Source organism: Chroicocephalus ridibundus, chromosome 1, assembly GCF_963924245.1.
Source record: "Chroicocephalus ridibundus chromosome 1, bChrRid1.1, whole genome shotgun sequence".
NCBI lineage: Eukaryota > Metazoa > Chordata > Aves > Charadriiformes > Laridae > Chroicocephalus > Chroicocephalus ridibundus.
In genome coordinates this window covers 167,672,314-167,699,017 of record NC_086284.1, presented here as the reverse complement: position 1 = coordinate 167,699,017, position 26,704 = coordinate 167,672,314, and the positions used below count along the sequence as shown (strand labels likewise).

The 26,704-nt window shown below is 49.4% G+C and overlaps 1 protein-coding gene across 1 annotated transcript; it reads left to right on the top strand.

The window, feature by feature from the left end:
• LOC134510591 (solute carrier family 23 member 1-like) lies at nucleotides 1–22,739 on the top strand. The gene is made up of 12 exons (XM_063323890.1): nucleotides 1–54; nucleotides 3,625–3,774; nucleotides 5,078–5,235; nucleotides 9,581–9,740; nucleotides 11,094–11,275; nucleotides 15,147–15,267; nucleotides 15,593–15,749; nucleotides 15,948–16,201; nucleotides 19,339–19,503; nucleotides 19,865–19,973; nucleotides 21,044–21,139; nucleotides 22,284–22,739. The coding sequence occupies exons 1-12, from the start codon at nucleotides 1–3 to the stop codon at nucleotides 22,550–22,552; spliced, it is 1,875 nt and encodes a 624-aa protein (XP_063179960.1). The 3' UTR covers nucleotides 22,553–22,739.
• The last annotated feature ends 3,965 nt before the right edge of the window (nucleotides 22,740–26,704 follow it).

The window sequence follows — 26,704 nt, the reverse complement described above, 5'->3', positions numbered from 1 at the left end:
ATGACCCCCTCCTCAGAAAAAGAGCTCAACGGGCTAGATAACCCCAGCTTCGTGGTGAGTCTGCTTGTCTCTGAAGGGTAGTTCTTGCATAAACAGGTGCGAGCCCTGCAAAAGGAGGAGAAAGGGAAAGCCAGGGCGCTGGGACTGGCTGCCTGGCTGCAAGGATGCTGGTGCGTGGTAACCGTCTGTCTCGGCTCCTTTATTGACAGGAATCTGAGGAATGATTTCCTCACTGCAGCCTGCTGCTGCTGCAGACTCGATGTACTTTCTACTCTACGGTGCCCTTTTCACTTCTTTTCTTTCCATTATTTCTAAAATGACAGCATAGATGAATGGCAGCGCAAGTGTAGCTGTGCTGAAAAGCAAGAGAGCTCGTGGCTGCTTGTGGCTGTGTCCCTGGGTAGAGCATTTTATGTATTAATTAGTAAAATTACAATAGAAATCTAGCCTAGCGAAGAATGTGTTTCTTTGTCTTCTGAATCTATTTCTAGTGGGGTAGATTGTCAGAGGTGGGGAGAAAAGGGGTTGGAGAGTCAGCAGGGGGGAGCACCCCATAGGGTTGCAGCAGGGTGCTAAAAGCTGTAAATGATGTGTCAGTTCAGGGGCGTCCAGTGCCCCGGTAATACTGCGGGCACAGGGCAAGGGCCTGGGGCACGGCAGTCCTCTTCCTATCTCACAGCAGGGGCCACCTCCATTAGAAACTAAAAGAGCTGCTCATGTTCTGACAGCAGGTGTGAGAGTGGGGTCCCGACACCCTCTTTGTACCACGGTACAGACCACCTGCCCGGGGAACCTTGGAGGAGGCATTTAGCCTCTTGGTGTCCAGGTCTCCCATTTCTCAGGTAACTCTTGGTGAGCTTGCTGGGGGCAGAGGGGGGGCTGTGCCAGCCGCAGGCAGAGCCTCAGGGAGGTGCTCAGAGGCTTTGATGCAGAGGTTTTTTTTTCACTGTTGTTTATGGTCTCTGATTCTATCTGTTCTGCCATAGCGCAGATCAGGCTTGTGACTTCCTCTGGTTTGAATCACCCCAAGGGAGGTAGAAGACAGACATCTTTTACCTCTGGTTCAAGCAGCTCAGTTTCTGACAACCTTCCTGATGCGCTTATTTAAGGTGCTGTTGAGGGCCCTGATGCTTTGTCTGGAGACTGAGGCACATGGAGGGTGTTCTGGATCCTTGGGTTCGTGGGAGCAGCTGGGCTGAGAACCACCAGCAAATGGTTCCTTGTTCCCACTCTGGGCAGCTCCTGCCTTGTTCTCCTGCCAGCGTCTCAGCATCACCAACTGGCTGAGGTTGGAAGGGACCCCTGGAGGTCAACTTGTCCAGCCCTCCTGCTCAAGCAGGGTCACCTAGAGCCAGTTGCCCAGGACTGTGTTTAGACGTTTTTTTAGTAGCTCTAAGAATGGAGACTCCACAACCACCCTGGGCAACCTGTGCAGTACTTGGTCACCCTCACGGTGAAAAAGTGTTTCCTTTTGTTGAGACAGGACCTCCTGTGCTTCAGTTTGAGTCCATTGCCTCTGGTCCTTTCTCATCCTGTTATCTCAACTCCATCCTTCTCCCGCTGAACCCTGCTCGCCCCCCTCCAGCTGCTGGGGAGGATCAGGCGTTCATGTGATGGTCATGCGGGGCTGTTACTGGCACAGGCTCTGCGGGGCTGGAATACGCCTCCTGGTTAACATGGGAAAAGTTGCAATGCAAGGAAAGGAGCTTACTGCTGTCCTCCTAGCTTAGGATTCATCTACCCGTGCTGTTATTCAGGAGTAGCTGTCCCCAAATAACTCCGTGCATGGGCAGTCTTAAGTACCTTGCTGTACATTTGTTAATCCACGGCTCAGGCTCTCTTGTTCCCGAAATGAAAATGTCTCCACAGGGAGTTATTCAGGAACGCCTTTTGCTCTTGAAGTTCATGCCTGAGTTCAGTTTGAATTAACTCTGCCTTCACCTATCTATTTTGAAGTATCTGTAGTGCTCCCAGCCTGCCTAGGCTGGATAAATACACTGTGTTTAAAAGGTATTACATAGCACATTTTCAACAGTGTGATCTAAAATGGGACTTTGGAGACTCAGCCGTGAGAATGGAAATCTGGAGGTTTCAGGCAAGTGATGAAGTCCTTCAGGATTAATCTGCCACACCTGCAAAATTTACAACTAAACGTAACATTAATTTTATATCCCTGTTCCCTGACCGCAGCGTTGGCTGTTTGCCTCCAGTGGTAGGTAGGCCGTGAGCGTTATTGCAGCCACCTCGCTTTGCTGGGCATTTCGGTGTCTTCAGGTTCCAGCAGGACTTGGGCAATAAAAAAAAATAAACAAACAGAAGTTTGGTGCCGACAAACTGGTTGAGCTGCTCCTGGCAGCAGTTTTCTGTCCCTGCCTGACAGAGCAGGGCATCCCAGCCCAGAAAAGCCCTCTGCTGCTGGCGTGCCGACTTGCTGGCTGGAGAAGGGTCAATGAAACAAATGGTTTGGGATCTGAATTAGCTTTTGCACTTGGCTGAACACCTTGTGGCTTCCCAGGCAGCCTCCCTCTACCACATATGTGTGTGTGCTCGCACAGGCGGGATGTGTGTGTGTGCGCGCACACGGGGTGTCCCTGTGCCCAGGCTGAGTGTGTGTGTGTGTGTGTCTGTGTGCGCTCAGGGTGGGTTGGAAGGAGGAGCAGACAACGCGGGGCGGGGGGCACCTGCTTACGTTGAAAACTGGCAACTGAAGCAAAGCAATTATTTTGCTTTCCTTGGGAAAACACATCTTTGTCTACATAAACTCTGCAAGGCGTACAGCTCCCTGGGGAGCCCTGGAGCTTCTGGCCTGCCTGGGAGGGGATCTGAGCCTTCCTGGGGAGCTATTTCAGACCCTGCCATCTCCCTGAGGCCCCAGGTCCCCCAGGCTGTTTCCCGGTCCCTAGAGCTGCCCCCATCCTGGGGCATCCCTCCGGGTGCCATTCCCCATGGCAGGTGGCCAAACTGGGGCAGCACCCTGGTAATCCTGCTTTGAAATGGATGCTGGGATTCCCGGTCCAGTGGTGTCCTTGTGTTTCAGCCGGTTCCTCCACAGGAGTGAGGTTTTATTGTAAGACAAAGGGCAGGCGTGTTTATCGAGGCAGAATATTTATTAAGTGTGTGTGTAAGGAGAATGGAAAGAGAAGACTTACAAAAATGAAACAGAAAGCGTGCTTCTACCCTGTAATTAGTGGTGGCTAAATTGTTTTAGCATAGTTTGTCAAAAGCCCTGTTTGGGTGAGGCAGCCGGGAGGGACAGAGACCAGGGGACAGTGCAGCTTCCACCAATTAACCCACTGCAGACTCTTTCTTGGTTCTGGTTGCAGTTTCTCCATCCTTAACTAGACATTAATGATATTAACGCACTTTGTCCAGTTTTCCATTTGAGACTGAAACACCCTTTCATGTTTCTTCTGGTTTAGATACACAAGTGCATATAAAAATTTTCAGTAGGTGTCTTTGCCTCCATTTTAATTTCTCCCCTTGCTCTTCTTTTTTATCCTGCCCTTGTTGAAAGCTATAAATGAGGTGTTCCTGCAAGACGTGGGGCGCAGCTGCAAGAGAGGCAGCTGCCGGGTGCCTGCGGGTCCAGGCTGTGGCTAACGCAGGGTCTCTGCTGTTTGCCAGGGTGAAGATGGAAGCCGCTACTGCTCCTTGCCCGATCACGCTGCCAGGGGCCCAGAGGAAGGCGGCGGTGCTGGCCACGGCAGCAGCAAGCTTGCCTACACCGTCACGGACGTGCCCCCCTGGTACCTGTGCATCCTGCTGGGCATTCAGGTGGGATGGGGGAGCAGGTGGAGGCTGGGAAGGGGTGGAAGTTCAACCAGTTAATGGGGGTGAAAGCTGAATTTGGGAGTGCTTCACCTTCACTGGGCATGAATGGAGCTGTAGCACTGGATCTGGGTGAACTTAAGTCCTTCCCACCGCCTCCTGAGCTCCTTATCCTTGTGCCCACAGCTACACCATGCCCCTTGAAGTGCAAATGGGAAGGCAGAGTCCCAGGAAGGCAGAGTCCCGGGTTTGGGGCCAAATAGTTAATAAGAACAGGTCGGATACCTCGGCTGAAGGTAGCCAAATGTCTAAGGGCTTCTGAACTTCTCCCTTCCCGTGGCAATAAAAGCTAAGCAGAAGGGCCAACGCTTTAGCTGGAGTCTGTGCTCAGGTGTGTTAAATGACCCGATGCCACCAATGCCACGCTGGGTACGGAGCCGCGGGGAAGAGAGACCTCAGAGCAGTTAAGGTAATGATGGACTGTGCTTGGAGCTTGGTGGGCATTTGGCGCTTTCTTTCCTTAAGCGGTCATCTCAAATTTAGACTGTTTTAAACCAAGGTTTTCTAAACACATCTGCATCATAATTTTAATAAAACACGCTTCTAATGAGCACAGTGAGTTTCTGAGGGCCACCAGTTCCGCTGCTGCAGTCCTGTGCTGTGAGGTCAGAACTAACAACTAAGGTTAATATTTAAAGTGAAAATAAGTTTGAAAAATTATTTTCCCATTTTGTAATTAACTGAAGGTCATTGCAGAAATATGTCTGTGACTTCTGAAAAATGCAATGCCCAATTTTTCCATTCTTTGGCATCCATTTTTTATGGTTATCTGTAATTACACTGTGTGAGAAAAGCTACTGAGAGCAAAGAATGGGTAGCTCAAATTTGCTGACTTTTTATGTTATCCTTCGTGCTGCAAATGAGACGGACTGAACCATTTGCACTCACTTTGCCTGATCGCTCTCTGCCCCTACCTTGGGATGTCCCCACCTTCCTGGGAGAGTAGCCCCCACCGACAGCTTTGTCTGCAGGTGCTGGGGGTAAACTCCTTGTGTCTGACAGTGGTCTGGGGAGTTCAGAGCACTTCAAGAGGGCTTTGGGCATGGAAAGCAGAAGTTTGTGGGGGTGTATTGCAGTTCTTGTAGGTGCTTTGGAACAGCCCCTAATGAAGCATTGAAGTTGCCAAAAAAGAGAATGGTTAATACTAGTACCACCCAAACACAAATCTTAGATTTCCATCAACAACACGGTAATAATATACAGCCAGTTCTGTGTCCTTCTTCACCCAGTCTTTCTCTGTGGCTCCTAGCATTTCCTGACAGCCATGGGAGGTCTGGTAGCCATCCCGCTGATCCTCTCCAAAGAGCTTTGCCTCCAGCACGACCTCCTCACCCAGAGCCACCTGATCAGCACCATCTTCTTTGTCTCAGGGATTTGCACCCTGCTGCAGGTCCTCTTTGGAGTCAGGTAGGCCAAATGCAAGAAATGGGATATGTGACAAAACAGTTCGTAGATGCAATTACTACCTGCTTGGCCACTAGTCTGCTGTAGAGTTTATCTATCAGTGGGGGTCATTTGCTACCCTTGGGCAATCAGCAAAGCATCCTGAAATCGCTATAGGTGATAACTGTGCAGGGCTACCTCGCTGTTCTGAATTTTGCATCTCCTGATAGTTGACACACCTTCGTTTGGACTTATAAGGAACCTGTCCTACAAAAAGGAGACAGGACAAGAAGAAATGGCCTCAAGTTGCTCTAGGGGAGGTTTAGATTCGATATTAGGAAAAATTCTTACACTGGAATGGTTATTAAGCATTGGAACAGGCTGCCCAGGAAGGTGGTTGAGTCACCACCTCTGGAGGTATTTAAAAGACGGGTAAACGTAGTGCTTAGCGATATGTTTTTTGTCAGAGTTAGGTTGATGGTTGGACTAGATGATCTGAAAGGTCCCTTCCAACCTAGGCGATTCTATGATTTTAAAATAATAAAGCATTGAAACATGCAGTAAGCTGTATTACTCCAGCAATCCTCCAGCTGAGGCAAGACCCGTCTCATGTGGGCCCAGGATCAAGGGAGCACAGAGCCTGTAGGAAGCTCTGGGGCAGGGGGATAATTGGGAGAAATTGGAACCCATCTGCCACCCCTTAGGGACTCAGGGAGGAGCTCTGCAGTATATCCCATCAAACAGTACCAGTTCCCATGCTCAGGGATTCATGGCAGAATCTGAATGTAAGCAAGGTAAATCCTCTGTGCTGCTGAGCTGTTGAAGAGAGAGAGGACATGAGCGTGGAGTTGCCATTCACTACCCAGAAAACGAAGTACTTAATCATAGTCATAGAGTCACAGAATGGTTAGAGTTGGAAGGGACCTTAAAGATCATCTAGTTTCAATCCCCCTGCCATGGGCAGGGACACCTCCCACCAGACCAGGCTGCTCAAAGCCCCATCCAGCCTGGCCTTGAACACTTCCAGGGATGGGGCAGCCACAACTTCTCTGGGCAACTTGTTCCAGTGTCTCATCACCCGCACAGTAAAGAATTTCTTCCTAATATCTAATCTAAATCTCCCCTCTTTCAGTTTAAAACCATTACCCCTCGTCCTGTCATTACACTCCCTGATAAAGAGTCCCTCCCCATCTTTCCTGTAGGCCCCCTTTGCGTACTGGAAGGCCGCTATAAGGTCTCCTTGGAGCCTTCTCTTCTCCAGGCTGATAATAAGAGACATGACTCCAAGCACTCCCCCTTGCCACGAAGACCCTGTATCTCTGCTGGCCTTGCAAAATTTCTTTTATTCCCCATGTCGTAACTCTGGGCTGCCTCGCTCTTTCCACAAGCATTTTTTGACTCCAATATGGTGGGAACCCATGTTTGCCTTTGAAACAAAGCCAAAAATCACACATTCTTTGCCTGCTGAATCTGAGGGACCTGGTTAAAACTCTTCTACCATCAAATCACTGGTCAACTGCCAGCTCCACAAAATGTTTTTACTCCTCCTATTTCTTTCCCCAGCACAACTTTTCCATCTCTGTCTGTCTTAAGAAGTGGCTGTAGGCAGACCTCTTCCCGGAGGGTGTTCCCCTTGTACCCCTTCTACATTGCTACAGGATTAGTGGAGGAGGGGGGACACCCTGGCCACGAAAAAGAAAGAATCTGGTTCTTCTCAGCTTGGTTAAACTCAGGCTGGGGTGCCTGACTGTGGCTGTGGCTGCTGGTGCGATTCAGGCTGGAGTCCTCCCAGTCACCCCCCAAAATACCTCGGTGAATACCTGAGCTGTGCTGTCCCCTGCTTGCTGTTAGCTGAGGATGGAAGAGTAGCAGGGAGCCTCTCCCGTGGCTGAATAGCTAAATGAGGAACAACAGATCAAATTAGGCGGTAAGGAGTTGTTCCCGTAGGATAAGCTTGAATGGCTTTTGCTGTGCTGAGGACGCAATTGCCGTGTTGCTGGCCCCAACTATCAGGCATGAGGACATTCCTGTCAGAAAGGTGGGAGTCAGCCTGTGGTGTGTCTGGCAGCAAACCAAGCCCGAGGAGACAGTTAGAAGCAGATTTTTTTTTTTATTTTTTTACTGTTTTCTGAAACCCTGTAGTAGTTGATAACCATAAGTCACCAACAAGACAGCCAGGAAAGTGGTAACTACAACCTGGAGGGGATGCTTTTTCCTGGGGAGCCCTCAGCTAAGCGCTCTGCGCCGTTCCCAGTGTCCATATTTAAGAAAGATTAATTCAGAGGAGAGGAACTATGGAGATGATCTGTTAATGTGTCATGGGGAAGGACACCATTTATCTTACAGAGGTTGGCCTGGTTAGCCTGGCAAAGTGGCAGCTCAGAGGGGTATGGCTGCAGCCTGCAACTAGTCTGGGAGAGAAATGGGGGGGGGATCAGGCAGGGAGAAACCATTTTGGCTAAAAGGCAATGTTGGCACGTGAACGAACGGATGGGAACTGGCCATGGAGACGGGGAGGTTCCCACCAAGAGCGAGTGCAGTTTGGGAGCAGCCCTCCAGAAGCAGTAGCCAAGGGAAAAACCCGCTCCCCTGCAACCTGCAGCTCGGTTGTGTTACACAGCATGAAAAAGCAGCGTTAGGTCCCAGAGGGTCACTGGACAGACTATCCAAGAGGGGAGACGCAGCCCGCTTGCCATTATGGTGAGCCCCCCTTAGCAGATGCTTGGACATCATGTAGTGTTGACCAGAGGATAACTTTTCCTTCTCTAAACGTGCAGCTTTTCCTGGAAAGAGCTCAGCATGCCCCCTGTGCATCGCCTCAGCACTCCAGTTTGCTCTGAGCCCACCCATGCCAACACCGGCTGTGAAATAGCTAGAGGGCCAACGCAGCAGGAGCTATAAATCTATTGTTAATTCAACAGTGGTGGCACTGAGCCTTCTCTGTTTCTTTTTGTTTGTTTTTTTTTGCCTTGCCCAGCAAAATCCTTTGACGTCTGCAACGTGTTTGGCCGAGTGCTGTAAATAAGTGACTCCACAGATGACTGATACTCAAATATAACTTACTGGAAAAGCACCAACTGCTTCAGTTGTGCATGGCATGAGTAATTGCAGGGGTATAAATATTCATTTTAGGTGACAGAGATGTGATGCTGTTACAGCTATGCCATCTCTTATTTTCCAGTGCTTTCCAGAGACTGGTGGAAATGCCTCTGGTTGAGGGAAATCCGTGCCCTGCTGAAGCACTGACGTGGCCTGCTGCCTTGCTGCTATTCTGAGCAGGCACCACGAGAGCTCCTGGCACAAGGAGAGGTTGCTTTGGGGGCTGCTCCCGAGGATGATTTCTAAATGGAAGAAGCCGAGGCACCCCAGAGGTTTCCCTCAGCTTGTTCAGAGCTGCTGTGCCAGCCTGCGCCCTCGGGTCGCTTTGGGTTTTTCAAGCACACTAGAGGAGCGGCCAAAACACCTTGCAGTGCAACTGGGGCTTAATGCCCGTGGTGGCTTCTCTGCCTCCATTTCTCCCTGCACGGAAGGAGAAGAGGCTGGCGTAGCTCACAGGAGCAGCAGCTCCTCTGTAAAAAGCTCTGTACGAAGCCAGTGGCTCTGGAGGTTCGAGCTCCTTGCTAGCCTGGAGGGTTTTCAGTGAGGATTGCTCTAAGCCAGGAGACACACGGCGTGGAGGGAGAGCCAAGGTCTCACCCATCCAGAGCGCTCAGCCCTGTCCATGCAGGTGTCCTTTCCAGTGTCGGTGGAAACAGGGTGGAGTCATTATCTTTGAAAAACTGTACTAAAAGCCAACTCACATTTTCCACTGCCTTCAGTCTGAGGATGGTTGTGACGTGGGGAGTAGCCAGTGCATGTCCTTGTGTTCATGAGCAGGTTGTGAAGAAAATTGAGGCAGCTGAAGGGGACAGAGCAAGCAACTGGATATTGGGAAGATTTGGGCCTAGGTAAATGCTGAGCTTTTCTTCAGAGTCTCACCTTCTTTCTTCCTTGGTCTTCTCCCCTCCTCCAGCTTTTTCCTTTGGTTGCTGTTTTACTATGTGCAGCTCCGTGGTTTCATCACACCTTAGGAGGACTACTTTTTACTTAATGTGGGGTAGCAGAGTATGACTCCAGCACCGCTGAGCCTCTCCATTGGCAGTGTTTGAACCTGAGCTCTTCCTCCTGGGTACATTGCTCTTGAGTGCAGTGGGCAGCAATGCCCACCTGTGCTCAGTGATGGAGACCTGCCAGAACATTTCAAAAGAGACTGCCAGAGGCCATGTACAGAACAATTTTTAAATTTATTTTGCTTTCCTTTCACTCTCCCCTGTGGAGCTGGGTTTCTAGCATTCTTGCTCATCATCTTTTTCCTCTGCTCTCCTTCCAGGTTGCCTATTATTCAAGGAGGCACTTTTGCGTTCCTGACCCCAACCCTGGCCATGCTGTCTCTCCCCAAGTGGAAGTGCCCTGCCTGGACACAGAACGCTACCCTGGTGAATGCCTCTTCACCAGAGTTCATCGAAGTCTGGCAGACGCGGATGCGAGAGGTACGTTACATTTTCAGTGGCACCTGCTCTGTGTCAGCGCTGTTTGCTTTCAGAAAAGCACCTGACCGTGGCAGGGCCATCAGTGCTGGAGAGCCCACCATCCCCAATGGACCTCAGCCCTCACCCTGTTGCAGCTTCCTGAGCATCTAATCTCCATTAGGAAAGCAGATGCTTTGCTGCTGCTGAACAGGGGATGTGCAGAGCTCAGGTGATATATGGCCCCTGCAGAGTCTCCACTGGTCCATCCAGACCCCTTCTCCATGAAACACGGTTAGCCTTGAGAAAGGAAGGGGGAGGGAAGATGTTTCCAAGGAAGGGACCCTGTCTAAGCACAGGTCACCCAGTAAAAAGAAATGCAAGGGCTGAATTTAGTGTAAATATTAAAGAAAAGTGCATTCTTAGCTAGTCAAAAGAGAGGAGGAAGGGTCAGGGATCTCACTGCCTTGTTCTACATCCATTGCCTTATCAGAGTAAATGGCTAAATTTGCCTCTGTCGATCCATTTGTTGGGGTGCTTTGCAAAGCGCTTGGGAAGCGTTGCGAGCTCACAAAGGAATTACTGTGTGGCACAGGCTGCCTTCCCTACTGATAGATATAAATCTATCATGAGGGCAGCGTTGCCCTCTCCTTTCAGGCTGGGAGCTTCACGCCAGCCCCCGTGTTTCTCTTCCCTTTGGAGCTGGGCGGAGGGAAGGTTCTCAGCACCACAGAGGACCCAGCCTGGGTTTATCACCAAATGTGTGAAAGCAGAGAGCAGCCTCACCCCTGGACCCAGAGAGTCCCCTGCCTGGACCTGATGTGAGCAGCGAATGCCATTTCAGGATGTAATTGCTGTCTACTTAGCAGTGGTTGTCAAACACGGGGAAGTGCAGGATGATGAATGTGTCCTGGGAGGGAAACCGATACTCAGGAAAAAACAGAGGCTGTAATGACCCACTTGCCCTACCAGTGTGCTGAAGCACCCCAAGCCTTTCCCAGACGGGAGATGAGTGGAGACCATGGCCCTGCGCCCATTTTCGGGGCAAGTGCTTTTCACCTGCGTTTTCGGGGTGCAGGGAAGCTGATGGGTGCTTGGGTGGCCCGAGAGGACAGGGAGGAGGGGGGGTCTGTGGAACAGAATTAGTGAGGACTAAATCCATCAACCAAGGGTGGAGTCGGTGTGCTGGTACTTTAGTGTTCCTTCCCCACACGTAATGCTCAGCCAGGCTTTGCTGTAGTCAGTGGGAAGCCTCCGTGCTGGTCCATCACTGGAGGCTGAGCTTGGCTCTCACACTGGTTTTGCACTGACTTATTAAGACAAAGCTCCACAGCTGGAGCTCCTTTCAACCTCTGCTCTCTTCCTTCATTTCTCCAGGTGCAAGGAGCTATCATTGTAGCTTCCTGCTTTCAAATCTTCGTTGGATTTTCCGGCCTGATCGGATTTCTGATGAGGTTCATCGGCCCCCTGACAATTGCCCCCACCATCACCTTGGTTGCACTACCTCTCTTTGACTCGGCGGGGGACGAGGCTGGGCAGCACTGGGGCATAGCGTTCATGTAAGTCTCACTTCCCCGTGGGAAAGTTGAGTGTACGCACTACCTCTAATATGAAACACCTCTAATATGCCTGCCTCTAAGATGAAAACAAATGTCACAGTCTGTAGCAGGGTTCCCCTGGGCTCCAGGTTTGTGTGTTGAGCACATATGCGTGGTTTATGCATGGCATAGTTTTGACACCTCTCCCTCCCAGGGGGTTAGAGCCCTCAGCAACAAAGCAAAACCCCAAAATGAGTTAAAAAAAATCTGATTTTTATGAAAATGTGAAGTTCATAGGTCAGTAGAGAAACAAGACTTTCTTGGGGGCAGTCTCCATCACTGTTGTCTACGCACACTGTCTTACACACCCATTATTTAAGGTAAAAAGACATTCCTAAAATGAAAAAGTTGAGCACTCAGAGTTAGGTATTCCTCAAGTTAAAATAGCTGGTGCTTTATGTATTGTTTTCACATGAGGAGGAATTGTTTTCTCCACAGAGGGCCTGGGGGGCTCTGTAAATGTCTGTGCATGTTGCTTTGCAGCACTGAGAGCTCTTTCAGGGATACTTGTGTGCGTGCTCTTGTGCATGAGTGCACGAGTGTGCTTGATGGCAGGATCTCTTTGGTATTTCAGAAATGAATTCAAAAAACTAGAAATGCCACTGTGTGGTTTCCCCGCAGATGTGGCACCTTTGGATACCTAATGCAGACTTCAGCTTGGGATAACATGGAACAGGAATAGGTTGTTATCCTCTCTGTGGGCTCCCATCAGTTTGCTAGTGCTTTCAGAGCTGCCTGTGGAGACTCAGAGGCCAGGCTTGACTGCAACCCCAGGAAGGCAGCACACTGTTGTGGGGATGTGCTCCAGGCCACTTCTCTCTTGTTCTCGTCTCCTTCCTGCACCTGCCCTCCCAGACCCCAAAAGCCACCTCTGTTCTGCACCCCCAGCTCCTCACTTAACTGGTCTCTTCCACCAACACCCCATACGACCCCAAACCCTGCCTGCAATCCAGCTTTCCTTTCACCATTGTTTTGCCCACCACATCTCTGGCTTGTGGTCCTGTTCTCCAGCTCTAGTGATTTGTCCTAGCTCCTTTGCTTACTAGTCTGAATTTTCCCTTCAAACTGAATATCCTTGTCTGGACTATCTCCTTTTTCTGCTCCCTTCTTCAGCCACTGGCTCCTAACCTCAGACTCTCGCTTGACTTCTTTGCCCAACTGTGCTGCTCTCAACCTGGGTCACCCTTTTTGTCTGGTTGATTTCTGTTCCATCTTCTACCCTTGCTAATCCCAGTTCTTTCTTTCCTGACTTTCCTGACTCAGACACCTTAGCCCCAACCTCAGAGACCCATTGTGCTCTGAGCTATCTCAGTTGTGTCCTCCTTTGCTGCCTTCTCCGTGCTCCATGGGTGTCATTAGGGAAAGAGGGAGAGCAGTGATGGAGAAGGTGGAAGACATGCTCCATGGGTGTCATTAGGGAAAGAGGGAGAGCAGTGATGGAGAAGGTGGAAGACATGCTCCATGGGTGTCATTAGGGAAAAAGGGAGAGCAGTGATGGAGAAGGTGGAAGACATGCTCCATGGGTGTCATTAGGGAAAGAGGGAGAGCAGTGATGGAGAAGGTGGAAGACATGACCCATGTGGTCTCAGCCCTGCTGTTCAGCCCCGCCACATCCCAGAGTCCCCACGATGGGTGATACCCACTGTTACCTCAAGAAATTGGTCTAGTGCGTGCTCACTTGCTCCCTGTTGATGGTCATACGCAGTTAATTGCTGGGCAAGGCCTCAGAATCTTTATGGGCTGCAAATGCTAAAGCCTAAGACGTTTCTGCTGACTGCCTGGGACCTGGGATGAATGATCATTGTTACAGACTGAGCATACCTGAGCAGATTTTTGTGAGAAAGAGCAATATCCTTTACCCCAAAGAACCAGTTCTACTAAATCTCAAATTTCTGCTCCAGGTCATAAGCGGACCGTGCTACTGCTCAATGCAAAATGACCTTCTCAGTGCAGGCTATATACTATGTCTATTTCCTGAACATCACTCTTTGGAAAAGGTTTGGGATATATTTTTCCAGAAACATTTGGCCTGAGGCAGACGTTTTCCGTGGAAATTTTCATCCTGAATGGGTAAAGTTAGGCAGAATTATAAGCAGCTGAAAATAGCATTTGTTAATGGAATGTGTCAGACAACCTGAATAATAAGCAGTGACACCTACCCGAGACAGATGAGGGCTCTGCAGTGATTCATAAGGCTGCCGAGCACCTTTGTTAATGCAAATGCACAAAATGTGCACTGACGCAGTCCGTCTGGGCTCTGTAGCTTTAGAAACCACGCATGGAAACCAGTTCCTCCTCAGACTTTCTGCCTCCAGTCATTCGGTGCTTTGCATTATGATTGATAGATAACCTTTGGCTGTACGTCGTGGCGTGTCTTTGCAGAGAGGTGAGGTTAGCATTTCCTTTGCACTGCTGGTATGCATCCTGCCCGTGAATATTGCACCTATAGCTCGGCACCTTTTCACCCATAGAAAACTACCAGTTAGTGCACTTCAGCTGGTGCAGTCTGTTTGTTACCAAATCCTATCTGGATTAATTCACTCAATGTATACAGTTTAGACTTGTTATAAAAAAAATGAAGAGCCCTTCAGAGGCCTGGGTTAACATAGGAGGAAAATGTCCAAGGTGTTCTACCAGCTCAGCAACCAAGGTGGGCTGCCCAGTTCCTTCCCTCTTGCCGCATATGGCAGCCTCCAGCTTCCTCTGGTTGCCCTTTCTGGGGGGAAGACACGTTGGGGGCAGACAGGGCTTGCTGTGAGCACACCCAGCTGTGCTGCCATTCACAGCAGATGTGTCCTCCACGGGGGATGGGAGAGGAGCTGCACCTCATGGTCGCTTCCAACAGAACGAGCCCTAGGTGCTGGCGGGGGCACACGTGAACACCCCTGCCTTGGAGGACCCCCCCACCCCGCCATGCAGCCCTGGCAGACCCGAGGGCTGTGCTCTCCCCTTCTCGGCTGGCTGGGAGGGCTCTGTGGGCACCACGTGCAGCCCCACAGTCCCACCGTGGGTTTTTTCTTTCAAAACAGGGTCCTGCACAGCCAAATCAAATCCTCTTTCTTTCACTCCCCGCCACTTTTTGCCACTTGCAGAGCAGCATAGGTAAACCTGAAATCAGGGAACCAATAAATCCTGTATTTCCAATGTATCTGAATTACGCAGAGGTTCAGGGACAATTTCCTACATAGCCTGCCTGGACCTTGCATGTCTCTCGGGCCTTTCTTTCAGGCTCAAGTGTCATTTTTAAGCTTCCTGCAACTGTGTCATATTCACTGATGCACTATCGGGGCAGTCAGTCTTAAAACAAAAGTGGGTAAAAAAAGATATTTGCAAATGCAGAGGAGCTATCGGTACAGTATGATAGAATCATAGAATCACAGAATGGTTTGCGTTGGAAGGGACCTTAAAGATCATTTAGTTCCAAACCCTCTGCCATGGGCAGGGACACTTCCCACCAGACCAGGCTGCTCAAAGCCCCATCCAGCCTGGCCTTCAACACTTCCAGGGATGGGGCATCCACAACTTCCCTGGGCAACCTGTTCCAGTGTCTCATCACCCTCACAGTAAAGAATTTCTTCCTAATATCCAATCCAAATCTACCCTCTTTCAGTTTGAAACCGTTACCCCTCATCCTATGATGGACGTCTATGACGGAAAGCTTGTTCTGCCTCAGGCTTGCAGGAGTGGGAAGGCACCCTCTGGTGCTGAGAGCCTGTTTTTTGGGGTCCTCTGGAGTCCTGGGTCCTTGGGTGGCAGGTCTTCAGTTAATGTGGGGACAGGCGGGCAGCTGGGCACCCACTTTGTCTCATGGTCTGGTTTTTCTTTCTCCTAGGACTATTTCTTTCATAGTTCTGTTCTCTCAGTACCTGAAAGATGTCCCTGTGCCGCTGCCATCTTACCAGAGAGGAAAGAAGTGCCACCTCTCCCCAGTCTACCTCTTCCAGATCTTCCCGGTACGTTGGGGTTTGCTGGAGACCCAGCGATGGTGGCAGAGGGATTGGCCTCACCTGCCCTGGGCTCTTTCCACTTGTGTCCAGACGAGTTAGTGCTTCCCAGCCCAGCCTGTGCAGTAAGGGGGCAGAGTGGGAGAAGGTCCCCATGGCCCTGACCACGATGAGGGAGAAAAGGAGGGAGGGCCACCAGAATCCTCCGCTGTCCCTCTGCCTCCATTCCATGTGCAGGGGAAAGGGTCGGTCGGGGAGACAGTTTGTCCTCCATAACCCTGCTGGAGACCCGGCCATGCCCTAACCGGTCCCCACTGCTGCATGTGATGGGCAGGTGCTGCTGGGGCTCTCCCTGAGCTGGCTGCTCTGCTACGTGCTGACGGTGACTGACGTCCTCCCTGTGGACCCCACTGCCTATGGCCACCTGGCCCGGACGGACATCCGTGGGGACGTTTTGTCCCAAGCTCCCTGGTTTCGGCTGCCTTATCCAGGTACTGCTGCCCCCCGCTTTCCCTATCCTGCCGTGCTGCTCCCTGCTCCGGCTTGCACCTCTGCTGATGGCTAGCAGGGGGAAATGAAATGCCAAAAATCAGGCAAACACCCACAAGCACCCTTGCTGTTCTTCCTCCCCGCAATAGATTTCAGGGAAAATGTGCCCCACCGACCTGAACCGAGCTCTTTACTTGCAGGCCAGTGGGGACTGCCGACCGTCAGCCTGGCTGGGATATTCGGCATCTTAGCTGGGGTGATTTCCTCCATGCTGGAGTCCGTGGGAGATTACTACGCCTGCGCCCGCCTGTCCGGGGCCCCGCCGCCACCAAAGCACGCCATCAGCCGCGGGATCGGGGTGGAAGGCATCGGCTGCCTCCTGGCCGGTGCCTGGGGGACGGGGAATGGCACCACATCGTACAGTGAGAACGTGGGGGCCCTGGGCATCACCAAGGTGAGAACCTCCCTGAGGTTTCTCTCAGGGGTGTATTTCCAAAGGTGTGGTGGTGCACATGGGTGTGTGCTGGACCCGGGATGTGATCTTAGTCCACCTCCTGCCAGGCACGCTGGGAAAAGGTACCCCGGCACATTGGTGACCACCTCAGCAGCACTATGTATCCCTCTCTTTCGCTGCTTATGGTCTGCATGCAGGACGAGTGCATGTTGCTGTTACTCATGGCATCCAGCTTAGGTGACACTAAAGAGAGTATGTTACATCTGAGCTAACCTGGAAACCTCACGAGGACCGACTTTATCTCTGTCTGTATATCTGTCTTCCTAAATACATTTATAAAGGGGAGAGGAGAGGAAAAAGGAAGGAAAAAAAAAAAGAAAAAGAAAGAGAAAAAGAAAGAGAAAAAAGAAAAGGAAAAGAAAAAGAGAAAGACAAAAAGAAAAAAATTCAATAGGGCTTCAAATTCCATATTTTTTATAACCCAAGAATGGCAATCATGTGCAAGGTAGATTATTCCTTTGGGATTATAAAATGTGAAGGGAAAGTTTTATGTTTTTACCCCTCTGTAAAGTTTTGTGAACCCCTTGAGTATTTTATTGCTCTTATACGGGAAAGAAATTTCCAGAGATAAGCTTGACAATCAGATCTGAGATTTTCACTAAGCTTTACAGCCAGGGGACGGGTACATCCAGCAGCCAACTGGAAAACATTTTTAAATCATTGTCAAATAAGCAATGTCATGTCAGCAGAGCTGTGCGCCAGTAAACAAATGCAGAATTTGACTTATGGCTCCCACTCTACAATACTGCCTATTTCACTGGATTTTATAAACCTCACTCACAATAACCATTTTTCACAGCCTGAAGCGTTAGTGTTTGACTGAGGTGGCTGCTTCCAGCAGCAAGGGCTGCCTGGATGTCCGCATGGAGTCCAGTTTAGCCTGTCACCACATGTACCTTGTCACTATGAAATCTGTGCATGCTGACCATATACCTGAGCCCATTCTTTCCCAACACGTAGTTTACTCCATACATCGTGCGCGTGGGATGTAGCATAGTGCAGAAGTGCCTGGACTCATAATTGTCAGATTATAGGACACGTTCTCCCCACGTGCGCTAAGTCCTTCAGGTGGACACGCCATCCTTGCCGATTCAGGAGAGATGTTTCCCTTAGATCCCACCTCTGCTCACCTTGTTACACTTAAGAGAGCAGAAAATACAGTCTCATCTCAGTCAGCCTTAAATCCAGACTCTGGCTGGGATGGATGGGGATGCTGAAAGCACAGGGCAAATTTCATTTGGTTTTTTACGTGGGAAACACATTTTTCCATCACAAATGGAAACGCAAGGGACTTCTTTCCTCTGCTTAAACAGAGGCGTCCAGCACCACCTGCAACGTCTTTGGAGATCTCAGAAATCCACAGGGGCTGTGAGATAAGGCAAAGGAGAAGCTGCTGGAAGCTGCCAAGATGCAACATCTTAAATGGCACCAGGCACCTATGTTTAAGATGGTTGATCAAACCCAGCATGCCAGTACTTGAGCCCTCATTTCCAAGAAAAAAAGAGGAGGATTTTAAGGAGAGGTAAAGACCTCAGAGTCACCATATACATATCAGGAAACCATGCAGTTTCTTCGACCTTAAAAAAGAGAACTGATTTTCTTGTTTCCCTGACATAATTGAAACAAACTCTAAACTAGAGGCTTTAGCAGCATATGCTCACAGTGGTGGTATCAATGGATTAGTTAATTTGCCTCTAAGGCCAACTCCATGTACTGGGTAATTCAACATTTTGGCAAATTAAGAATCTGAAGCTTCATGCTAATCCTGGAACAAATAGATCTGTTGGCTTTTATTAAATTACCGTTTTGATGGTAATGGTGTCCCAAGGTTTTAAGCCAAGGAAGATAAAAAGCCCACCTGAAGGCAATGCATGATTTCATTTTGAAACTCCCGACCAAATCTTTTTCATTTATCTTTCATAATCAAGTAAGACTTAAAATATTTTAAAGGGACATGTTTAAGAAATACTTAAAAAGAGACACTTCAAGTTACTGGGGATGTTTTTGTTGGAAGCATTCACAAAACGCCCTTCCTGTAAATATGACATTCTTTGGATATTTAAAGGGAGGGATTAAAATATTTAATTGAATTATAAAATGTTTTCAGAGGATTACAGAGTTTCCGTGCCTAAGACACGAACATTGTAAATCTTAGCATGATTCTTCAAGCTGTTCAAGTTTTGGTGTGGCAAGGCGTATCTTGAATTGAAAGCATAATAATTATTGCTGCTTTTCTTTTTAGTTTCCATAGTCTGTAAATGTCTCTCATCTCTTTGTTTGGCAGATACTCTTCTTCTTTTTTAACAGATCTGAATGAAAGGCATGGCTTGGTGCTTCATCCCATCTTTGTTGTAGTGCCCAAACAAGAAAAGGCCACCCTGGCTCTTCCTAGGGGAAAAAATAAGAAGAAAATGGTTTTACTGAAGCTAGATGGGTGAGGAGAGAGAGAGGCAGATGAAGAGACTTCCTCACTTTTTATTAGCTGTTTGTTGACTATGGAAAGGATGTATCAGATCCCAGAGCATGGGATTGAAGCAGCCAGCCTGGCCAGCTCTGCTCTCCCAAATCTTGGTCTCCAGGGGATGGAGGAATCAGTGTGGGACACCTAGTTGAAAGCCATTTTTAGACGGGAGTCCAAACCCTGGTGGAAGAATTGTCCAGTGAATGGACTGGGTGGTTGCAGTGCCAGCCTGTGGGTCTGCCAAGACATTTCTAGGCTGGAACGAGAGCCAAGCTGTCTGTGGGGATTACTGTGCTCTTAATTTAAGAATAAACTTTTTGCTTAACAGCAAAACTGTTAAAGTCCTGACAACAGTAGGAAAGAGGGTAGCATCAAGTAAATGCTCTCAGAGTGCCTTTCGTGATAAATAATTACTAGTGTGCAAATACTGATGCTTCCCATGCAGTGGGAGCATCCCAGCCCACCGGCGGCTGCATCCGAACCTGCGACTGAGTGTGCCGTTGAGTGCTTTGGCCAGAGGTGCGACCCCAGCCTGGCAGGTTGGCGCTGGAGGCTGCCATCCCTCGCCTCTCTGCGCCGCTCGGTGCGTGACTGCCTCCTCTTCCTCTTGCCCCAGGTAGGGAGTCGAATGGTGATCATTGCCGGTGCCTGCGCCATGCTCCTGAGCGGCATCTTCGGGAAAGTCGGGGCGATGCTTGCCAGCATACCCACCCCTGTGATTGGAGGCATGTTCCTTGTGATGTTTGGAGTTATCACGGCAGTAGGGATTTCCAATTTGCAGGTAACAGCTGTGTGAGTGCTGTTTCATCCCTTGGGGAAGGGACTGTGGTTTCCAGTCAGGTTCTTACCGGGCTGAGTCAGACATAACCCTGCTGCAGCAAATGCAAACATTGTTGTTGGCATTTCCTTGGGTGAAGATGAGGGCATGTAAGCAGAAGGGCTAAATTGCAGAGGGCTCCCTCCTCGAGGCAGGGCTTGCTGGCACCGCGGGCAGCAGGATCGTAATGCCCCAGCAGCACCAGGGCTGCTGCCCGGGTCCACTCCTGCACGCAGTGTTTGCATCCGAGCATGTCTCATGAACACGACAGTAATCCACAGATTGGGGTAATTCCATGTGTAATGTATATAATTTCTCTGTACAGTACACAGATATGAACTCCTCCAGAAACATCTTTATCTTTGGATTTTCTGTATTTGCTGGGCTCACGGTTCCCAACTGGGCGAGCAAAAATAGTACACTGCTGGAAACAGGTAAGAAACGACATCAGAAACATTTTCTATAGCATAAAACTGAAGCAAAGGCTGATCCAGAGAAATCTTTTAAAGCGCAGTGTTTCCCGGTAAAGCCCTGAAACTCGTGCTTTGGCTGTTGCCTGTTTCTTTCTGGGAGGGACGTTCTTGCCCTTCGCTCTGATGCACAGCTCTGGTGTGGAAATCTCCGCTCTTGATCAATGACTGCATCTCGCCAGATTCCTGTCAGGCTAAGGATTGCAGAGGTCTTCCTTGGGACACATTCCCGGGATGGGGCTTTGGGCAGGAGAATACTCCAGGGCTGAATCCTGATCAAAATCTCAATGAATGAGGCTTGCTTACACGCTCATACACAACACAGCTTTGTGTTTCCAAAACACAAGAGCAGACTCCTCTACTAAATTCCATCAAGTTCACTTTATTGAAATTCCCAGTCCTCCAACACTTGGGCCTTCATTGTGTCTTGCGTGACTAAAGTGTTGGTCACAAAGGCCGTGGTGTCCTCTCTTAAGGTACACATGGTGTGCTGGGTGGGCTGTTGAAAGAGCTGGGCCCACAAATCACGCACTCTATGGATGGTCTATCAGATGGTCAGTGCCACTGGGCTTGCTCATGTCTATCAGCCCTCACAAAGAAACATCACACCTGGTTAACTTGTGGTGAAATCCTGTGCTAAATATACCTGTGCTTCTTTGGGAACTGAAGCTCCTGCTTTTGTAGGCAACCACTTGGTGTTATGTCGTGGAGGTGCAGAAAATGTTTGGAGCAGAAGGCGGCATTTTCTGGGACAGTGCTGCAGCCTGCATTGTTAATAGGGTCTTAACGTATTTATGACTCATCTCCTGCCCACCGGCAGCTGGGTCAGTGAATGATTATGCAGAATAAAATGGTAGGTCTGAAACTGGCAGTGAGATCCATCTCCCTTGCATTGCCAAATCTTAAGCTCCACTTTGGGATTTGCAAGTCTTGTCGAAACAAGCCTGCAGCTTGCAGCCTCTTGGCACCAGGTACATTGCCGGTCAAACATGCGTCTCTCTGCACCTCTACCCAAAGCTTGGTTTTTCTGCTAGGAATCATCCAGCTGGACCAGGTGATCCAGGTGCTTCTCACCACTGGCATGTTTGTGGGCGGACTCCTGGGGTTTATCCTTGATAACACCATTCCAGGTAGGATTTGCTGAAATGAGCCAAGCTACTAGTTTCTGCCTGCCCTAAGGTTTGTTTCCTAGTACCTTTTTGTCTTCATGAGTACTGCTGTATGGGTAGGAGTTGTGCTAGCAACCATGAAACACCACGTGAATGAACTCCTCCCAGAGACATCACTGAAATGGTCTCTAGTTGGAAACCAGCAATTTATCAAAAACTAACTCAGTTTCCAGGGACAACCCAGCCTACGGAAAAGGTTGATTTGAGAAAAATTCCTTTTTGGGAAAATGCCAGTCTACAGCCATGTTGCTGGTTGAAAGGAGAGAGAAAGACAACTACAAGAAGTGGAAGGAGACAACTCATGCTTCCTTATGAGAGCTGCTAAAACTGAGGCTGAACTGGTGCCACAGCAATGGAAAGCAGTAGGAAAGGCTGGTGACCAAAGATATAGCACCTGCAGCTGGCCCTCACAGACAGCAGAGAGCGTGGGGAAGGATGGTGTAAGAATAGGAGAGGAAACTTTCTTTTCTGCTACAGAAAAAGAGCAGGAAGGACACTCTGTTAACTATATTCTTTTACCGTCTCAGGCTTCTTGGAAAGCCAATCTCCTTTTGGCTCATTAATTTTCTTGTACCCCTTGATCTTCAGCTCCTCCGGGCAGAATTTACAGGTGTGCTCACTCCCTTTTCCCAGAGGGACTCGGCTGCTGCAACTATTACACATATTTGGTAATTCCTTGACTAGGGTAAATGCCTGTGAGTGACTAGGAATTGCTAGCTAAACCTTATTCCCCCACTCTGCAGTACCTGGGCAGGTAACATCCAGCCTTACTTTCCTAGCAGTATACACCTCCCACCTCCTTTGAACAGTTCTTGGATGCCCCATGGCTTGTGAAAACCTGTCTTGAGATACTTGATCCCTGTGGAAAGCAGTGGAGAAGACTGCTTATTATCTGGAACCTGTTGGAGGAAGATGGGTATTGTCTAGAAGCTCATTAGTGATTTTTTGTAAAGAGCTTTGGAGCGAGAAGGGTTTAGGTGCAAGGGATCTCTATGTTGGGCTGGGTCTGCTGGGATTTGAGAATCGGGTGTGAGGCACACAAGGTAGTCCTATGCTCAGAACCCCTGCTGGTTTAAACACGACGATCTCCTTTTTGCTGTTGCAGGAACACAGGAGGAGCGGGGGCTCCTGGTGTGGAAGAACAGCCACAAGGGAGACGTGGAACACTCTCAGCTCATTTCCAAGGTCTATGATCTTCCTTTTGGAATAGGCACCAAATACTGCACTGTCTCTTGGTTTCGGTATCTCCCCGCTTGCCCCAAAAGACTATCTGGTGGCGAGAGAATGGATGAACTGAAGGCTGCTGGACAGGAAAGCGGTGTGAAAGCAAGTTCAGAAAGAGACTCCGAGATAGGTGCTGATACAAGGATATAAGCACCTGGCCTGCAGGTGAACTCATCGCAGAAGCAGAGGTCTGAAAAGCGTGTCTGCAGCCCCCATCATTTGAACATAAGCTGGCAGCTTTAGAGGCTGGAGCAGGAGAACAGTAATGTCTTTCTCTTCCCAGCTCTGCACCTGCACCACTGGTGACACTGAGGGAGTCGTTTTTCTCCTCTCTGCTCCTGCCTGCCCACCTCTAGGAAGAACATAATCCCTCTTTGGGGAATGCCAACGCCCAAGAAATGCCTGGGAAAGATATTCAGTTTCCTTCCTTGCACTGAGCCTTGGGGACCCGAAGGAGCAGCTGTTTAGCTGAAGCAGAGCTCTTCCTGTCCCCTGTCCTGGCTGCTCAAGGGGCCGCAGGAGAAAGCATCCCTGATGTGGGCCCTGTACGGCTCCCAGGCATCCCTTGGGCTGAGGCTAATCCCCACCACCTTAAAGATCAGTAATGGCAACACTCACCTCTCAGCTTGTGGCTTACTCCTCATCCTGACCAAGGGGAAGGAACGGGCTCCTCTAGGTCATGATTCATCTCATTCTGTATTCCCATAATTTAAAGTCAGTCAAATTAATGTTCTTGTGAGAGAAGCATCTAAGGTTAATGGGATGGATTCTCTTCTGAACATGTCTCTCCCACCTTAGACCCCAGATGCAATCTAGAGACCTTACTTAGGTTGTTGGCCTAAAAGGAAAACCCAGCTTCACTGAAATGAATCCCACTGGGGCGCTGGGAGGAGTCTCAGGGGAGCCAGCTTCCCCAGGGCACCAAACCCTACAAAGATGTAGGAATCATCATCAAAGTTGAAGGATAAAACTCTTTTCCCCACAATCTGATGCATCCCTGCCACTGCTACGTCCTGTGTCCCCCCTCGCCGTACCTGTTTGGTCTGGTGTGGTGAGAACCACTTCTCTGGAAAATGGTTTGCAGATTCTTGCGCTTTTCCATTATCAGCAGAAACAGCCTTAACCTATGTGACCATATATAATGTGATTGCACGTGGTGCTGGTTGCCTCTGATGCGTAATAACATTGTTGCTGTAGCACAAGCTTGTGTTTCCTGCATTGAGATTTATACTTAGATGTTTTGGGGGGGAAATAAATAAAATGGAGTGTAATATTTCTCAGGGTGACTGCCATAGTGAGTGGCAGGTAGTATTCAAACAATCACAGAGTAATTCAGTTGGAAGGGACCTCTGGAGGTCACCCGGGCCAGCCCCTGCTCAGAGCTGGTCCCGTTAGACCAGGTTGCAGAGGACTGTGTCCAGTTGAGCTGTGGATGGAGAGCCACGTCCTCTTTGGACCGCCTGTTCCAGTGTCTGACCATCCTCATGGTGAAAAGCATTTTCCCTCATGTCTAACTGGAATTTCTAACGCTTCACCTTGTGTCTGTTGCCTCTTGTCCTGTCACCGTTCCCCTCTGAGAAAAGTCTGACCCCATCTTCTCTGTACCCTCCGTTGGACACCTGAAGGCTGTGATACGATGCCCCCTCTACCTTCTCATCAAGACTGAACGGAACCTGGGTGGTTTCTATGAAAAGCCTTTATTCCTCATGCCTATTACAGTCCTGATCTTTAGTCCCATCCTGCAGCTGTAGCGCTGTGTGTCTTGTTTTTATCAGTCAGGGGTATATCGGTGTCTTAGATCAATTGTGGGCATGTTGGGATCCTAACGGAGGAAACGATGTAGTATGAATCGCTGTTACTGGCAGGTTGAGGTGACTCCACTGAAAATTGTGGGTTTTACGTCTTTGGGAGAAAAAATGATTTGCACATTTAAGTCTATCTGATCCTCCCCCCGCCAATCAGAGATTTTACAGAGATGACTAGTCCCGGGCATCTCAGCTCTGATATCTTCTTCATCCTCCACAACCTTGACTATGTCTCTAAGCAAATTTAGAGCCAGGCTAGGCTCCCAGGGGATCTAGCAGGCAAACCCATGGTCCTACTCATCGGACCTCTAGAATTTAGTTGTGCTGTAGCGCATGTGTGAAAGCGAGTTGTTAGTCTACATCCCCCTGTTCCCGTGTCCCGTATTGAAGCCGCCAGACTGCTGCTGGCCAGACCCACCACACACTGGAGGAATGGTTTGGATGGGAATAGGATACCCAGCTAATGAACAAGGTACACAAGCAACACCAATAGGGCCAAAACCTGCTGTACTACGCAGCCTTCAGATGCTCCATCTTCCATGTGAAGCTTTTTCCTTTGGTGCTACAGTTGGGATCCTCACATGGAAAAAGCAAGGTGGGAAGCACGAATGGGGAACCCTCGGTAACTTTACTGGTTTTGTGTCAGCTCTGTGGAGGCTGCAGCCATTATCTTTTTGCTTCTCCTCATAGGACATGTTAGGATGCTGGCAAGTGCTTTGGACATGTTAAAAAAAAACCCAACATTGGTACAGGTTTCCTATAAAAATCCATCTTCAATTGGCTTTTTGTTCCCCAGCCCAAGGATGGAGAACACTGCTCATCTGTTATGGCATCCTGCTGCCGTGTCTGTGTGTCCCCAGCTTCCACTTGGCTTGCAAGCTCCCTGGAGCACAGCTGGGCATGACTTTACAGCTCCTGACGTGAGGGGGCCTGAATCCCCAGTGGAAGCTCGTTCGTCACCCTGGCACATCTTATGGCCCAGGAGGTGGGCACAGCTGTGTGGGGCTATACTGGTCTGGGGCAGCCAGCGTCTGCTGTTGCCAGTTTTTCAGAAGTTGTTTACGTCCCTATTTCAAGCTCAGGCTCCTAAATGGCTTTTAAAATTCCCCCTTTGGTGTGTTTGTTATATATTTGTAAATCATCCTTCTATTTGCCTGAGGGGGACATTTCTAAATTTTAAAAAGAAGTAGGCAGTGGTTATGCTGCAGGGCCACCAATCCTTCCAGCTACATGTGGCCACTTGAGATTTGGAAACCTCTTTGGCTTTGCACGGCAGCGACACAGCTTCTGTTTATTTGCTACTTAATGAAAATAAATGAAAATCAGAGGATCCTCAAGTGTAAAACTGAACACTGTGAGGTCTGCCTGGAGAACAGCCAGCTACCTGTCAACTGTATTATCCTTTGTGCTACTCTGGAGTCCTGAGTGCAGCCAGACTTACCGAGTTCAGCCGGGCGCGGGGTCACCCTGTGTGCAGCTTTGCAGAGAGGCAGACAGCTAATTGGGAAGTCCAGGCAGATGCTCCGGCTGTTCTGGCCGAGGAGACCCGGTGATGTACGTAGGTGCACTGGCTCTAGAACAGCTAATCAGAGGCTCGTTTTCACAGCTTTCTCACAACAAGATGTGACCTCGGCAGTAGGTTTGCCCTACATTACGATCTCTACGTGGTAAGGTGAGGGGCTGCCATCCTGCAGCACAGCTGTGATTCGTGAACCTGGCCCCGCTCTGCCCTGTTCAGCTTGGCGTGCCCAAGCCCCTGCAATGGCCACACTTCCACTGATGCCTCCATGTTTCCCACTCCTCCCACCCTGCTGCCTTTCTGGCTCTAATTCCTTCCCACCACCCTGCCCTGGTAGCCTGCTAGCCTACATTTCCCAGATTTTTTTCATGAAAAGTTTCCATCACACCAACCACTGAGCCCTGCACAAAGTGCTACCCCTGCACACATAGCAATAATGCGCTCAGGAATTAAGGCTGCTTCCCTGCCAAGGCAGAGCAGACCTCAGAACAGCTACTGTCTGTGTAGCGTGGGCTCTGCAGGAGAGGAAACTGCCTTCCCATGTTACACACAGGCCTGTGCTCTTGTAAACTAGGATCGTGTGACAGGAGGAACCAAAGTAATGTGCTCTCATCTTCTCCTTAATGCCGTAACACCTCCCGCAAAGCTTGCTACCATCTGGAGGAGTTATTATTTTCACAGTACCTGAACACACCTGTTGTTTCACACTGATGTTCAGGCCAGTCTTAACCTAAAATTCTCCTGGTGAAGGATCAGAAGCTCTGACATGTGATGATCAAGGGAACGGATCCACATAGCATATGGCGTCCATTCAAAACTGTCTCCTCTGGTAGGTGGCAGGCTTAAAAGTCATTTGAAAATGAAATATTCTGCTGTTTAACTTCTGTCCTGTACTGTCCTTCAAAAGGGTGTGCATGAAAGGCTAGTAAGAAAAGGTTCTTAATCCATGAACATTACCTACTCCCATGGCTGTCCTAT